The 14,702-nt window shown below is 41.6% G+C and overlaps 2 protein-coding genes across 3 annotated transcripts in view; one reads left to right on the top strand and one right to left on the bottom strand.

The window, feature by feature from the left end:
• Positions 1-8: 8 nt before the first annotated feature.
• sqstm1 (sequestosome 1) lies at positions 9-6,658 on the bottom strand. Of its 2 annotated transcripts, none has more exons than XM_090219762.1 (7): positions 6,367-6,658; positions 2,687-2,782; positions 2,176-2,498; positions 1,770-2,016; positions 1,444-1,646; positions 1,077-1,293; positions 9-709 (listed from the first exon to the last, which is right to left on the bottom strand). In XM_090219762.1, the coding sequence occupies exons 1-7, from the start codon at positions 6,416-6,418 to the stop codon at positions 555-557; spliced, it is 1,293 nt and encodes a 430-aa protein (XP_090075888.1). In that variant the 5' UTR covers positions 6,419-6,658; the 3' UTR covers positions 9-554. The 2 variants fall into 2 exon arrangements, with proteins under 2 accessions (XP_090075888.1, XP_021439759.2); XM_021584084.3 differs by lacking the exon at positions 6,367-6,658 and adding an exon at positions 3,855-4,410.
• Positions 6,659-10,483: 3,825 nt separating this feature from the next.
• The window catches only part of LOC110505105 (alpha-1,3-mannosyl-glycoprotein 4-beta-N-acetylglucosaminyltransferase B), a 232,126-nt gene continuing 227,907 nt past the window's right edge, over positions 10,484-14,702 (top strand). The window contains exon 1 of the mRNA XM_036969826.2: positions 10,484-10,876. Coding sequence (XP_036825721.2) covers positions 10,780-10,876 — 97 coding nt within the window. The 5' untranslated portion in view covers positions 10,484-10,779. The remainder of the gene's footprint in view (positions 10,877-14,702) is intronic.

The raw sequence follows: 14,702 nt of genomic DNA, 5'->3' as shown, positions 1-14,702 counted from the left end.
CAATACAGTTTCTTTGCAGAAGTATTTTATTTGGTCTTGACAGGGAGAGAAATGTTTTCAGTGTTACACAGTCATGATTCACACCCTTCACTTGATGCTGTTGACACCGATAATGGACATGACAGTTTATACGTCTGGCAATAATAACACTAAGTAATGTGTAAGAATCATAACTTGATTAATTGACAACTTGCTTGGTACTAGCTCGAGTTAATATTCTGATACTATATGTTGGTTAACATTTTTTACTGCTTTTTTTCAATACAATTTAAAAATGAACCCATGCATCTGTTAACGGTTATAGAAAGTCATTATCATTACGATAAATACCTGATTAGTAAATCCTTTATACTTAAGTGTCAGTACAAGATATCTTAAAAGAGCAAGAGATTTCCCATTACATATTCAGATCTAATAGACTATTATTGCTTGAGGTACTAATTGCCAGAGAGCTGTGAAATAGATTAGGGGGACAGAAGAGAAGGCAGTATTGGTGAAATGGCTATGATAAGAGGATGGAGTGGTGTGCCTCAGGGTTCTTTGTTTAGGCCCCTTTACTTCTGGGGGGGTTTGGAGTAGTGGATGGTGTCCAGGGCGGCCCCAACGTCACAGTCCTTGGTGTGGAGAAGACGGGTGAGCCAGCCACCCTCGTCTGTGAAGCCCATGGACAGCATCTGGGACAGCGACTCCACCAGGCGTGGGTCTGCATCTGGACACAGTGGAGGGTCAAACGCTGATGTAAGTAACTTCTACTAGTCAATACTACTGTACCAGGTGTAGTCAGGGATATAAGAACCTGTCTGTATTATCACCTTCTCACATCACTCTTTTCTCACTTCTGGTGTTACCTATTAGGGATATTGAACAATCAAGGGCACCTCATGGGAAAATATGTTGTGACTTTGTAAAATGTGTAAATAGTTGTATGTCACAACTATGACACCTATCCCTAACTGAAACCACAACTCAGGATATAACTACCACTGACTGAAGTGGTTACTACTAGCAAGGAGGATAAGGAATCACTACAATTAATACTAGGGATGGAGGATATGAGAATTCTCAAACTATCGTACCTTGAGGCAAGTGGGGGTAGGCTGCGGCCTCAGCGAGAGTGAGGGACTTCAGTGGTTCCTGTGAGGGACCCTGGGAAGGGGTGAGGGACCCTAGGGCTTCCAGTGAGCCCTCCTGACCCACCCTGAGAGACTGGAGCTCTCCAGTAGAGGGGTCCACCTCCTTGGAGGTCACGTGAGTCCATTCCTCGTCACCACTGCCCCCAGCGTCTTTACCACCCTGCACATATAGAGAGATACATCATTTAACAACACACACCATCTGACAGGCAATGTTATTCTTCACCATTAACTGATGAAGTATCATTAATTAAAATGAAACAGATTTGTTAACTTTCAAGTAATTAAGCTGTAAAGCAGCGTGTCATACCTTAGCCAAACCACTGGCGCTCCCCAGGCTGCTCAGTTCGTCCACCTCCATGTCTCCCTCGTTTGCCCCTGCTCCCTCAGACCCCCCTGTCCCGTTGTCACTCCTAGCACCGGGGTGACCTCCTGACCTGGATGGGGTCGGGTTGGGGGTCATCACCTTGGTCCTCTTCCCCTCGTGCTCCACGTCAATATCCACATCGATACCTGCAGGCAACATGGAGAGGTAAGTAAGCAATTTCAGTTCTTTCAAATTTAGAGTAGTCAGTAGATTTCTAATAATGGATTGATAAATTACTTTTTTATATGGCACTTTTCACTTGGTCTTACCCAGTGGGCTAAGCATGGCTGCCACCCCTTCTCCAATGTTCTTTAGGTAATCCATATTGGCCTGGGACTGCTGGGAGGAAGCAGATGAGGCATCAGAGGATGGCTGACTGTCTTCGGGGGCCGCCTGGCCTGGCTGGGACCCAGATGGACCAGGCTGGGACCCAGAGGGACCAGGCTGGGCCTGGCTTTGGGCCTGAGCCCACATGCAGTGTCTCATCTTCCGCATCCACTTCCCACGAGGGAACCACTGTGTAGAAGAACAAGATCAAAGTATAGAGGCCATTTTTCTCTCCCTAACCACACAGATATGTCCCCCCCTCCCAATTCCAATGGAGTTTTAAATTGCTCAGATGTGTATCTGCAAGAATATCCACTTTAAAACACAAGAAATAAACATGTGTCTCACCTCAAATGTGTTGTTGAAGGGGTGCCAGATGGGTAGGAGGACATGCTCCTTGTGGAGCCCCTTGGCCTGGCACGGGGAGCATAGGTCGTAGTTGGAGCACACAGTGCACTTGAAACGGGTCCCTGCCACCGGGCCCTCGCATTCATCACAGGTCACGTTGGGGTGCACCATGGGGGGCCCGTGAGGGCCATGACCATGAGGTGGTGGGCCATGGGGTGGAGGGGGCCCCATATGGGGTGCTCCAGGGTGAGGGGGGAAGGCGAAAGGAGGGACACCGCCCGGGAAAGCAAAAGCAGGGAACTCGCGCCTGTGCTCCTTCTTCTCTGTAAGGGAAAGAAAAAAAGGATATGCGGGTAGGTGTTAATAACTACAATGTTTCAGTAACAATGAGAATGCTATATCATTATAATAGTGGTAATGATGACTTGGTGCATTACACATTAATACCAGATGGATTAATCTTTATATATTATATATGAAAATGCACCATCTTTGATCACAAAAGACTCACCCTTGATGAAGAGGCGGAAGGTGTCGTCCTTGATGCAGGTGAGGCCCATGATGAGCTCATCGTCGGTGGAGAAGGCAATCATGTCACCGTCCTCGTCTGGGTACAAGGGAAAGAAAAAAGATAATACGCTTTCACACACTGATCTCCTCACGTGTTTCACAAGCCATTGTTTGCTGTCAGCTCCTTATCTAGGCCAGATGATTAGATAATAGCAGTATGAGTTCACTAGTAAGGAAATCTGTCCACAGCTTATCCTCACTGGCTTATTTGATTTAAAACAGGTTAAGGGAATACTGTTGTTACAAAGGTGTTGTGCGCAGACCAACATTTGTCAATTTCCAGTTCAGTTATTGAAAATCCCCAAATGTTTTCAATACATTCATTTCAAGTCATGTATTGAAATACAATTAATTTCCTGGTTTGACTGAGTTTTAATAGAATTGACCCCAACCCTGATACCCAATATGGAAAACAAATTTAGTGATGTGGTACCAGTCAATAATACTACTGTATGAATTTGGTTAACCTAGATTCCCTGTTTGGGTGGAGAGCTCTTACAGAATTTCTCTCTTTTCTGGGTTAATGCCATCTGTTGCTAAGTTACCGAGATATATATATATCTTATCTATATATATTAGTCCACTATGAACTAATGGTAGGCCTACAGGTAGGGCGAGCTCAGAAATGTAGTACAGGTATACATCATTGCATGTATGACATACATGTAACAGAGCCTATTTGCTGCTCACTCTCGATCTGACATTCCCTATGAAATGCAATGTCAAATGTAGACTTCAATAATGTTCTGTGTACCAGTTCTATCAGATTTCTTCGGGTGCATAAAGACAAATTGTCATCTTGATATCTATACTGTTATTCGTCAAACTCACTCCTGTTATTGAAGCTTTCAGTCAGCAGATTATTTCACTTAACTTCTTGACGCACTTTGGTCTAGGCCTATGACACGACATTAATCAGTTGATAGGCCTACTCAAGTAAACTAGGTAGTAACGTGCGCAATAACTTTACTGTAGTCGTGAATTACTTTGTCGGGCGCGATGTTATGGAATATTACAACAAAATTACCGCCAGAAATATTGACGACAATAACACGATCGAAAACACTGTACCATAGGCCTATAATGAAACACTGACAGTATAGGCTTACCTTTGTAAAACATTTGGTAGGGGACATTTCGCAGTGTTGAGAAAACATCAACAACCTTTCGATTCAAATACTCAAAACTCGTTGAAACATCTTGGTCGACGGCAAAGCGACGAATTTCTTTCGGCATGTGTTCCTTCCCAAGGAGATAGGCTTTCACGGTCATAGACATAGTCGAGTCTTCTCACGACTTACTTTCAGCCCAATTCGCTGTAAAAAAAAATTGTTGCGCAGTTAAAATGTTAAAGGCCGGATCCACTGTAAGGTAGCTGTCAGTGCGTCTCGCTGTTCTGGGTACAGTTCCGCGTATGAACCTGAATACGACGGCTGGTGTAATATTTATACTTCGGTCTAGCCAATCACAAGATTTTGGTTCGGCATCGGGGGGGAAGTCCACCGTCCGAAATGACAAAGCTCTAGTCGCCTTCTGTTATTGTGCGCAAAAGGCAAGGTAATGTAAACAAATGGGTGGGACGCGACGCCAAAGGGTGAAATGGAAGGCCGAGGTATGACAAGGCACTTTCCATACGGGAATTCCCCGCGTGCAGACTGGTCTCATAGACTAGACGTAACATAATAAACGTAAATCTGGGATACTCTATTTACTATATGTTACATTTGATATGTATGGTTATAGAAGATAGAGTGGGTGGTTGGTTGTAATAACGGGAACATCTAGCAACCCAAAGGTTGTTTGTTCAAATCCCATCACGGACAACTTTAGCATTTTAACTAATTAGCAACTACTTACTACTTTTTTGCTACTTGACAACTACTGAGCATGTTAGCTAACCTTTCCCCTAAACTTAACCCTTTAACCTAACTCCTAAGCTTATAACCCCCTAAACAGAGTTAGTCACCTATCTAAAGCCAGCGACAACAAATTGGAATTTGTAACATGTCATATGTTTTGTAAATTCGTAACATATTGTACCAATTGTAATTCGTAACATATCATAAGAAATCGATGATAGACATCCACAAATTAATACATCCCATGCATTCCTCGGATTTATATATATAATAATACGAAATGCTCTGAGACCATGTTGCAGGGTGAGATCAGCATCATCGGACCACAATTTAACTGGACTGAGCTCTAGACTTGAAGAGCACCTGTGCCGGGACTTTAAACATTTTGACCTCGATTAATACTTGATATTTGAAGAGGGGGTTTACGGATATTTATATTCTGTCAAAATCGTCCACATTGGATTCCCATAGCATGGACCAACTCTATTACTGTTATTTAGTCATATAAAATTGTGAGGAATATATTTGGTTTAAATCAGAGAGCTAGACTACTGTAGGCAGGTATCCACATTGTAAATTCATATGCAGGTGGGCAAATAAAAACCATGCACTTTGTTCTAGTGCCCAAATGACTTAGGCTATAAGGAGATGTGGCCAACTTATAAAGCTATGTGCCCTATACTTGTGTTGTGTGTAGAATAAGTTGGTTGATTTGGCCTACTTTGACAAACAGCATTATTAAATCAAGACATAAGATAATATACTAAAAGCATCTAGGCTAAACACAGTTAGGCAGGTAGCCTAGTGGTTAGAGCGTTGGGTCAGTAACCGAAAGGTTGCCAAATAGAATCCCGGAGCTGACAAGGTAAAAATCTGTCATTCTACCCCTGAACAAGGCAGGTAACTCACTGCTCCTAGGCCATCATTGTAAATAAGAATTTGTTCGTAACTGATTTGCCTAGTTCAATAAAAAATTATATTAGTTTATGTAGGCCTGTTCATCATTGTGCAGTATTTTATTTATTTAACTAGGCAAGTCAGGTAAGAACAAATTCAGTGTCTTGTTCAGGGGCAGATCAACAGATTCCTGTCAGCTCAGGGATTTGATCTAGCAACCTTTCGGTTACTGGCCCCACGCCCTAGGCTACTGAGCCCAGCCAATAGGAAAATGATCAAATATAGGCCTATGATTATTACACCTTTAAGGTGATATGTTGTGTCAGGCAATTCTCTTTCACCCAGATCACCAGACACACCACTTTGGTTGAATATGTTCTGAGCAATAAAGTGCATTGAACCACTTTATGCACTTTATTGCTCAGAACATATTCAACCAAAGTGTTGTGTCTGGTGATCTGGGTGAAAGAGAATTGCCATCAATTACCACACCCACAAACTCAAAATTGGCTCTATTGCAGAAATTAATTTTAAAAAATTTGCATTTGGTAATCCGTAGAAAGCGCAGGATGCTTCTAGAAACAGATATAGACACAAGATCAAATCTGTTTATGGCCCAATGATTCATGGTCGTTACTAGTTACCACAGCCACAAAGTTATAATTATGGCTAAATCACGCCCATTTATAAAAATGTATCTTCTTAAAATCTCATTTTAAACCAAATCATATGCTTAACCCTTAAATTAAGACCAAGCAGCACATGTCTGTTTTCATGCATTTTTACAATATAGCCTAGACGGTTTTTAACTTTGTTGCTGTGGTAACTAGTGACAACAGTGAAAGAGCGACACTTTTCCTCTCACCCTCACGTCCTGCCTTTTGGTGGTGCTCCGTCACCTGATTCTCATGCCCCATGACCGCTTTATCAAACTAGATTTTTTTCGCGCGTTTTGTAATCCGTAGAAAGCGCAGGATGCTTCTAGAAACAGATATAGACACTTAGATCCAATCTGTTTATGGGACGATTACTATGTTGTCCTAATAATTCATGGATCTCAACCATTAAATATCTGGATTACTGACATCAAGACTATTCATTTACATTAGTTGTGGTTGTGTTGTGTTGTGTTGTGTTGTGTTGTGCTTTGCTTTGACAAGTCTTATTTGTACGCATGCACGATTTGCCTACCGGCCAGAGGGTTGTCACTAATTATCACAGCCACAAAGTCGTAATTGCCTATATTGTAGAAATTAATGAAAACAAAAATGTGCTTTTTGTTCCTAAGGTGAGGGTTAGGCATAAGGTTAGCAGTGTGGTTAAGGTTTACAATTCATATTTTAAGAAGATAAATTGTAGAAATAGACGGGGTTTAGCCTTAATAACAAAATACGGTCGTTACTAGTTACCACAGCCACAACGTTGTAATTATGGCTAAACCACGCCCATTATAAAATTAATCTTCTTAACATCTAATTCTAAACTTAATCTCATGCCCAACCTTAAATTAAGACCAAACAGCACATTTGTGTTTTCATGAATTTTTACAATATAGCCTAGCCGTTTTTTTTTACTTTGTGTTTGTGGTAACTAATGACAACCGTGAAAGAGCGACACTTTTCGTCTCACCCTCACTTCCTGCCTTTTGGTGGTGCTCCGTCACCTGATTCTCATGTCCCATGATCGCTTTATCAAACTGGGGATTTTTTTTGCACGTTTTGTAATCCGTAGAAAGCGCAGGATGCTTCTAGAAACAGATATAGACACTTAGATCCAATCTGTTTATGGGCCGATGACTAGGTTGTCATAATAATTATTGGATCTCAATCATTAAATCTCTGGATTAAGTTTTATTCATTGTCACTCAATGTGTCCAATGAATCAATCATTATTACCATTATGCTCAAATGGAAATGCCCATAACTTTAAGAATAGCCTATGAATGTGAATATATTGAAATGTTGCAAAGTTCTATGATTGAACTAGATGTTGCAGATGATTATGATGTTGCTGATGATGATATATCCATTGTCATGGTTATTTTAGGACTATGGCGAGTACTTGTCTTCTGGTCGTAAATGGTGGGATGATCGCACGCACGACTGGCCTGCTTTGTGGCATGCGTAAAGTTCTACTTTCACCGCTAGATGATAGCATTTCTCCACGAACCTAAGGCCTGCCACATGGCACGCATATAATATTATTGAATGCCAGGGACCTGTTGTAATTGCAGGATATTGCTGAGAATTGTTAGAAGTTCCCTCACAGAGATGTTTTATTTGTACATTTAGCCTATGTATAGCCTTGCCCTGGTAATGTGTGGCAAATGTGCAAAATGATTGAAGTTTATTCTTTCTCATTGGAATAATCACCTACACAAGAGATGAATTGCAGGCTTAGTCGATATGAAGAAAGTACAAAAATGATAATTGCCTGCGCTAAAAAGATCACTATATTGGTCTGCTAATACAGTTTTGGTAGTCCCTTCCACAGATCTGTGCCTCAACGCAATCCTGTCGACCTCATGGCTTGGTTTTATCTGAGATGCACTGTCAACTCTGGGACATTATATAGACAGGTGTGTGCCTTTCGAAATCATGTCCAATCAATTGAATTTACCACAGGTAGACTCCAATCAAGTTGTAGAAACATCAAGGATAATAAATGGAAACAGGATGCACCTGAGCTCAATTTCGAGTCTCATAGAGAAGGGACTGAATAGTTAAGTAAATAAAGTAATTCTGTTTTTTAATAAAAAACTTTATTTTGCTTTATCGTTATGGGCATTGATGAGATTGATGAGGAAAAAATATATTTGATCAATTTTAGAATAAGGCACAAAATGTGGAAAAAGGGAAGGGTCTGAATCCTTTACAAATGCACTATATACACTATCGCTCAAAAGTTTGGGGTCACTTAGAAATGTCCTTGTTTTTGAAAGAAAAGTACACTTTTTGTTCATGAAAATAACATAACATTGATCAGAAATACAGTGTTAATGTTGTAAATGACCATTGTAGCTGGAAACTGAAGATTTTTAATGGAATATCTACATAGGCGTACAGAGGCCCATTTTCAGCAACCATCACTCCTATCTTCCAATGGCACATTGTGATAGCTAATCCAAGTTAATCATTTTAAAAGGCTGATTGATCATTAGAAAACCCTTCTGCAATTATGTTAGCACAGCTGAAAACTGTTCTGATTAAAGAAGCAATAAAACTGGCCTTCTTTAGACTAGTTGAGTATCTGGAGCATCAGCATTTGTGGGTTCAATTACAGGCTCAAAATGGCCAGAAACATAGCACTTTATTCTGAAACTCGCCAGTCTATTCTTGTTCTGAGAAATGAAGGCTATTCCATGGCTCTAACCAGAATAGAAAGAGGAGTGGGAGGCCCCGGTGCACAACTGAGCAAGAGGACAAGTACATTCGTGTCTAGTTTGAGAAACAGACGCCTCACAAGTTCTCAACTGGAAGCTCCATTAAATTGTACCCACAAAACACCAATCTCAATGTCAACAGTGAAGACATGACTCCGGGATGCTGGCCTTCGAGGCAGAGTTCCACTGTGCAGTGTCTGTAGCCCATCTTAATCTTTTCTTTTTATTAGCCAGTCTGAGATATGGCTTTTTCTTTGCAACTCTGCCTAGAAGGCCAGCATCTCAGAGTCACCTCTTCACTCTTCCTTCCTGAGCGGTATGATGGCTGTGTGGTCCCATGGTGTTTATACTTGCATACTATTGTTTGTACAGATGAACGTGGTACCTTCAGGCATTTGGCAATTGCTCCCAAGGACGACCCAAACTAGTGGAGGGCTGCAATTTTTTCTTGGCTGATTTCTTTTGATTTCCCCATGATGTCAAGCAAAGAGGCACTGAGTTTGAAGGTAGACCTTGAAATACATCCACAGGTACACCTCCAATTGACTCAAATTATGTCAATTAGCCTATCAGAAGCTTCTAAAGCCATGACATCATTTTCTGGAATTTTCCAAGCTGTTTAAAGGAACCGTCAACTTAGAATATGTAAACTTCTGACCCACTCTAATTGTGATACAGTGAATTATAAGTGAAATAATCTGTCTGTAAACAATTGTTTGAAAAATGACTTGTGTCATGCACAAAGTAGATGTCCTAGCCGACTTGCCAAAACTATAGTTTGTTAACAAGACATTTGTGGAGTGGTTGAAAAACTAGTTTTAATGGCTCCAACCTAAGTGTATGTAAACTTCCGACTTCAACTGTAACTCTGAGCTGGATGTAATGCTCAGCCGGATGCTGTATGTGACTGAGTCGGATGCTGGAGGTAACTTTGAGCCGGATGTAACTCTGAGCCGGATGCTGTATGTAACTCTGAGCCGGATGCTGTATGTAACTCTGAGCTGGATCCTACTCAGCTGAGCTGGATAAATCTCTGAGCCAGATGCTACTCAGCTGAGCTGGATGCTGGATGTAACTCTGAGCCGGATGCTGTATGTCACTCTGAGCTGGATCCTACTCAGCTGAGCTTGGATGTAACTCTGAGGCAGATGCTACTCAGCTGGGCAGAATGCTGGATGTAACTTTGAGCCAGATGCTGGATGCTATACTGGAGGTAACATCCAGCATCTAGCTCAGTGTTACAGCCCCTACTGCTAATTTGTATAGCCTATGTGGAGAGAGATGCACTGTGTGGAGAGAGATGCACTGCTCCTGCTGGCCCTAAAATGCAAGTGGTAGTCAGAATCCCATTGAACTGATTTTATTGTTATTATGTTCTAGGTAGGCTAAATAACTCATATGGATTTGGGCATATGGTTTGCTTTACATGTTATAGCAGAAGTCAAATGAAATTTAAAGATGCACTGTGCACCCCGAATATGGAGAAGCAGTTGTCGGCTACCTCGGCACATATGACATTCAATTCATGAGCGAAATATGAAAATTCATGAACGGATGTGAAAGTAAACCTGGAACTGCTGCCTCACATTTTTCAACGCCCACTAGCAGAGTCGCAACACTACATGGCATGCCTCATAACCACTCCGTCCGCACTGACTCGAGAAGGATGGGAGAGAGAGAGAACCCCCCCCCTTTCTGGCAACTCCTCCCCAAGCACTCCCTGCTTGTGCAAATGAGTAGTCAACCCAAGAGCAGAGCGCCGCGCAATAACAAACTCAGCCTCCGCTCTGACTGCCAGGCGTGAAGAGGCATTTCTATACTGGAAGTGCAGCAAACGAGCTGAGAGAGCCCAGATACCCCGCACTCAAGTTCGGACATGAGCCCGGGGATCCGGAGATGAGGCTCCGAAATGGCACCTTCCTAACGGTCGTATTGTTCGGTCTATGCGGACTCATTTCGCTCTCCTGGTACACTGCATTCAGCAACTCCAAAGGTAAAGTAGCTGCTATATCACACCACGAGGCAGGGGGCGTGTTGAGGCGATTTGATAGATTTCGTCTGCTGTTGGAGACGAACTACACCAGATATCGGTCTGATATCGCGTAGCTGTGTTTGGAAATAAGATTCTGGTGTTGGTGTTTTGACATTTCAATTTCCTGTTATCCATCGACCATGAGGAATAGTCTGTTTTCACCGGGTGGCATCAGTCAGACCCCTCTACCTTTGTCATCCGTTTTATTTTGCAACATTTTCCTACATTGAACAGATTGTTGATAAATACATAATTTTGCGTCTTTGTATTCCTCAGCCTGCACGGATAGGGTAATTTTGGTATCTTTTCCTCTGTATGAACATAGCGTTGACATTATGAATCAGATGATTGCTCAAAGTGCGCATCTCTAGCAGCAATATTGAAACAAAGCAGCTGTAGATTATGAATGCTGATACAATGTTTGTGAGGAACTTGCAAAAATGTAACCTCAAGCTTCAAGTGCCGGTGCATGTAGGCTAAGGATGGATCTCTCCCCCTGGTTTGAACATGTATGGTGCTTGGTGTGTTTTGAAGTTGCTGGGCCAGCAGACGTGTCAGTTCCTAGGCTGCTGTTTACACAGGCTTCCCAGCTGACAGGGCAGCCCAATTCTGATCTTTTGCCACTAATTTGGTCTTTTGACGATCTTATCTTTTGCCAATAATCCCTCCAAGTGCTCTCTGGTGTACAGTATGTATTGACAGTTCACACACAGGTCTTTCATCAAGCCCCAATAGTGTTGGGAGCCTTGCACTCACTCCCATTTGGTTCATGCCAAGTGTTGCATAAACACTGGGAGGATATCACAAATAAAATCAGAACTATTGAAATATTCCTTTTTAGTGGTAATTAGTCACCCAATTCGGCACAGAAGTCACGTGATTCAGTCTCTATATGTATAAAGAGGGACTTTTCAAGCCTCTGCCTCTCACAATGTTGTTGGAAACTCCAATGCATGATTAATGATTCAAACAAATCATGCAAATGTAACAGTATAGACTTTACGTCCGTCCCCTCGCCCCGACCTGGGCGCAAACCAGGGACGCTCTGCACACGTCAACAGTCACCCTCAAAGCATCGTTACCCATCGCTCCACAAAAGCCGCGGCCCTTGCAGAGCAAGGGTAACCACTACTTCAACGTCTCAGAGCAAGTGACGTCACCGATTGAAACGCCACTAGCGCGCACCTCCGCTAACTAGCTAGCCATTTCACATTGGCTACACAAATGTAATAAAATAAAATCAAAAGTTGTGAGGAAAAATTCCCAGTCGATTACTACAGTAGATCTGGAATTCAGTCGGTTGTCCTTATTATGATGCAGCTGCCAAATTCCCTGGACATTGGTGCCAAATTTCGGGGAGAAACTTGATAGGGTGATGACTCATGCCTATTTCTAGTTAGTTTCACACAGATCGTATTGACCCTTTAAAAAACCTGCAGACCCTTCTTCTCAGGAGCCAATACAAACAATGAGCACCACAATGGAAGTGCACCTTCGCTGTGTTGGGTGTGCCCCCAAGCTTTAAAAAAAAAAAAAACTTTATTTAACAAGGCAAGTCAGTTAAGAACAAATTCTTATTTTCAATGACTGCCTAGGAACAGTGGGTTAACTGTCTTGTTCAGGGGTTTAACGGCAGATTTTTATCTTGTCAGCTCAGGGATTCGATCTCGCAACCTTTCGATTACTAGTCCAACGCTCTAACCACTAGGTTACCTGCCGCCCCTCTGGATGTGTCTTCATTGTTTTCATTCTGATAGGACACTGCACATGAAGATTAAAGATGCATTATGCAGAAATCGCTCCGCCATTTCCTGGTTGCTGATATTCTAATAGTTTGCCTAATTTCAGTTTGTGACAAACAAGCAGTCATTGTGTAGAGAGTCATTGTACCATCTAAACCTCTTGCGAAATATATATTCCATAACCAAACACATTGTATATTCATCTATTTGAAGCTGGTGTTCAAAACCGAAAGTAAAATATGAAAAAACGAAACTTCAGAACGGGAATCAATGAAATGGCACTGTTACGAATCCCTTTTGGCCCGACAGTCTAGGGGGGGATGGTAATGAGACCCGTAACATAACTCATGCAAATTATAATTGTGACAAAGTAAAAGTGAGAACGAAATAACCAGGACAACTGATTTCTACCGTCAAACTCAGGGTTTATTGTAAAACACACGGTAATGGGGGGGAGCAGGAAAAGGGGCTGAGCTGGACCGAAGGAAAGAAACGATAACTATTCAAAAACACCCCTAAGCTAGACTAGCCTACTTTAACAACAGCTTATTAATAACTAACCAAAAATACAGTGGGTGGTCCGCCCAGTTCTAACTAGTGTATTTAACAAAGTCTACCTACGGGTAGTGTATGCCCATGGGCGTCTTGTCTTGGTTTCCCCTTTTCCCACCAGCAATCAAACACAAACACCATAACCAAAAACAATAGAATATCCTTAGACTTTCTTTCAGCGAGAATGATAGATCTATAACTCACCTTTCTATGTGAATTTGGTCAGGTCTCCCAAAAAGTTGCATAATGTATCTTTTAATGTTTGCATATCAAACACATGCCTTGGGAAATGTTTTTGGACACACTGCACATTTACCTTAACAAATACCACAGACAGGAGGATCAATGGCGGACTGAAGACAGCGGCGCAGAATGCCTCAAGATAAAAACGTAATATTAAACATCTGTAAATCTGACCAAATATTAGCACTTCACATACTCGTGGGCAATAAGCTTAAATCTGGATAACAACACAAAACAAATTATAAGGCTAGAGACATTTATTGACCAGCACAATCAACACCAAAACAGCATGGAGAACCAATTCCCCAAAAGAAAACGAGACTCCTCGCCTGACACAGATGATTTATGCTTTTCACCACCTGGAATGGTAAGTGTAGAAACCCACTTACTAAATTAGATAACTGGTAAATTGGGCATACTTGAACTCGTCAGTAAAGATGTAAAGGAGTTCAAGGCAAGCCTCGAGATGAGTGACGAAAAAAGCAGCGACAATTGAGAAAGAAAGAAACAAGCGGGTTAAAAGGTACTGTCAATACGATTTGAAATGGATGTTAATGAACTTAAAAAAGAGAACATGTTTCTGAGAGAAGCCTTACTTGAAATACAGACTTGATTTATGCGAGAAAATCTGGTACTTTTTACCGGTATTAAAGTTAACGAGAGTTAAGATTCAGAGTGTGGTGAAAGATTTCCTGGTTAAAGCGTTACAGATCCCAGGCGATACTGTCGACCAAAATCAAACTCGATTTTGCATTCTTTTAAGGATAAAATAATGGTTAAAAGCCTGGACAAAAGACTTGCTGGCACGAAAATAGTTATCAGTTCCCAAAGGAAATTGCAGAATGGCGCAAAGTTTGATACCCACTCTTCAAAGTGAAGACTAAAAGGGAAACGTGTAGCTCTCATAGTCGATAAACTGTACATTGATAACCGACTGTTCCGAGACACCGAGACTGCTCCATGACTATTCTAAGTATTACAAAGTTCCCATAGAGTCGTCGAAATAATGGAACACCCAATACTATCCAACTATCCATGGTGGGGATTGTAATAACAAAAAAAGGAAAACAATCAAATACAACTGTAAATACACTATACCATTCAAGATAGGGAATGTTGTAAAATAATATGCATTGGACTTTCTATTTATAGCAGAAGAAGAAATTATTGAAATAATACATCCTCAAATATAAGGAACTGGAACACAAAAGTACTGAAAAGCTCGTAATTAGGGAGGAATCAACATGGTA

This window comes from Oncorhynchus mykiss, chromosome 25 (genome assembly GCF_057628025.1).
Source record: "Oncorhynchus mykiss isolate SJ-2025 chromosome 25, ASM5762802v1, whole genome shotgun sequence".
Taxonomy (NCBI): Eukaryota; Metazoa; Chordata; class Actinopteri; order Salmoniformes; family Salmonidae; genus Oncorhynchus; species Oncorhynchus mykiss.
This window is presented reverse-complemented; position numbering and strand designations above follow the sequence as displayed.

Bases quoted from the DNA above. Each gene is read 5' to 3' on its own strand.
- sqstm1 (XM_021584084.3), bottom strand. From the start codon at position 4,023: ATGTCTATGACCGTGAAAGCCTATCTCCTTGGGAAGGAACACATGCCG. The intron at 2,017-2,175 runs GTGAGACACATG...TCTTCTACACAG, and splicing joins CCTTCAACAACACATTTGAG to TGGTTCCCTCGTGGGAAGTG. The intron at 1,647-1,769 runs GTAAGACCAAGT...TGTTGCCTGCAG, and splicing joins AGCCATGCTTAGCCCACTGG to GTATCGATGTGGATATTGAC.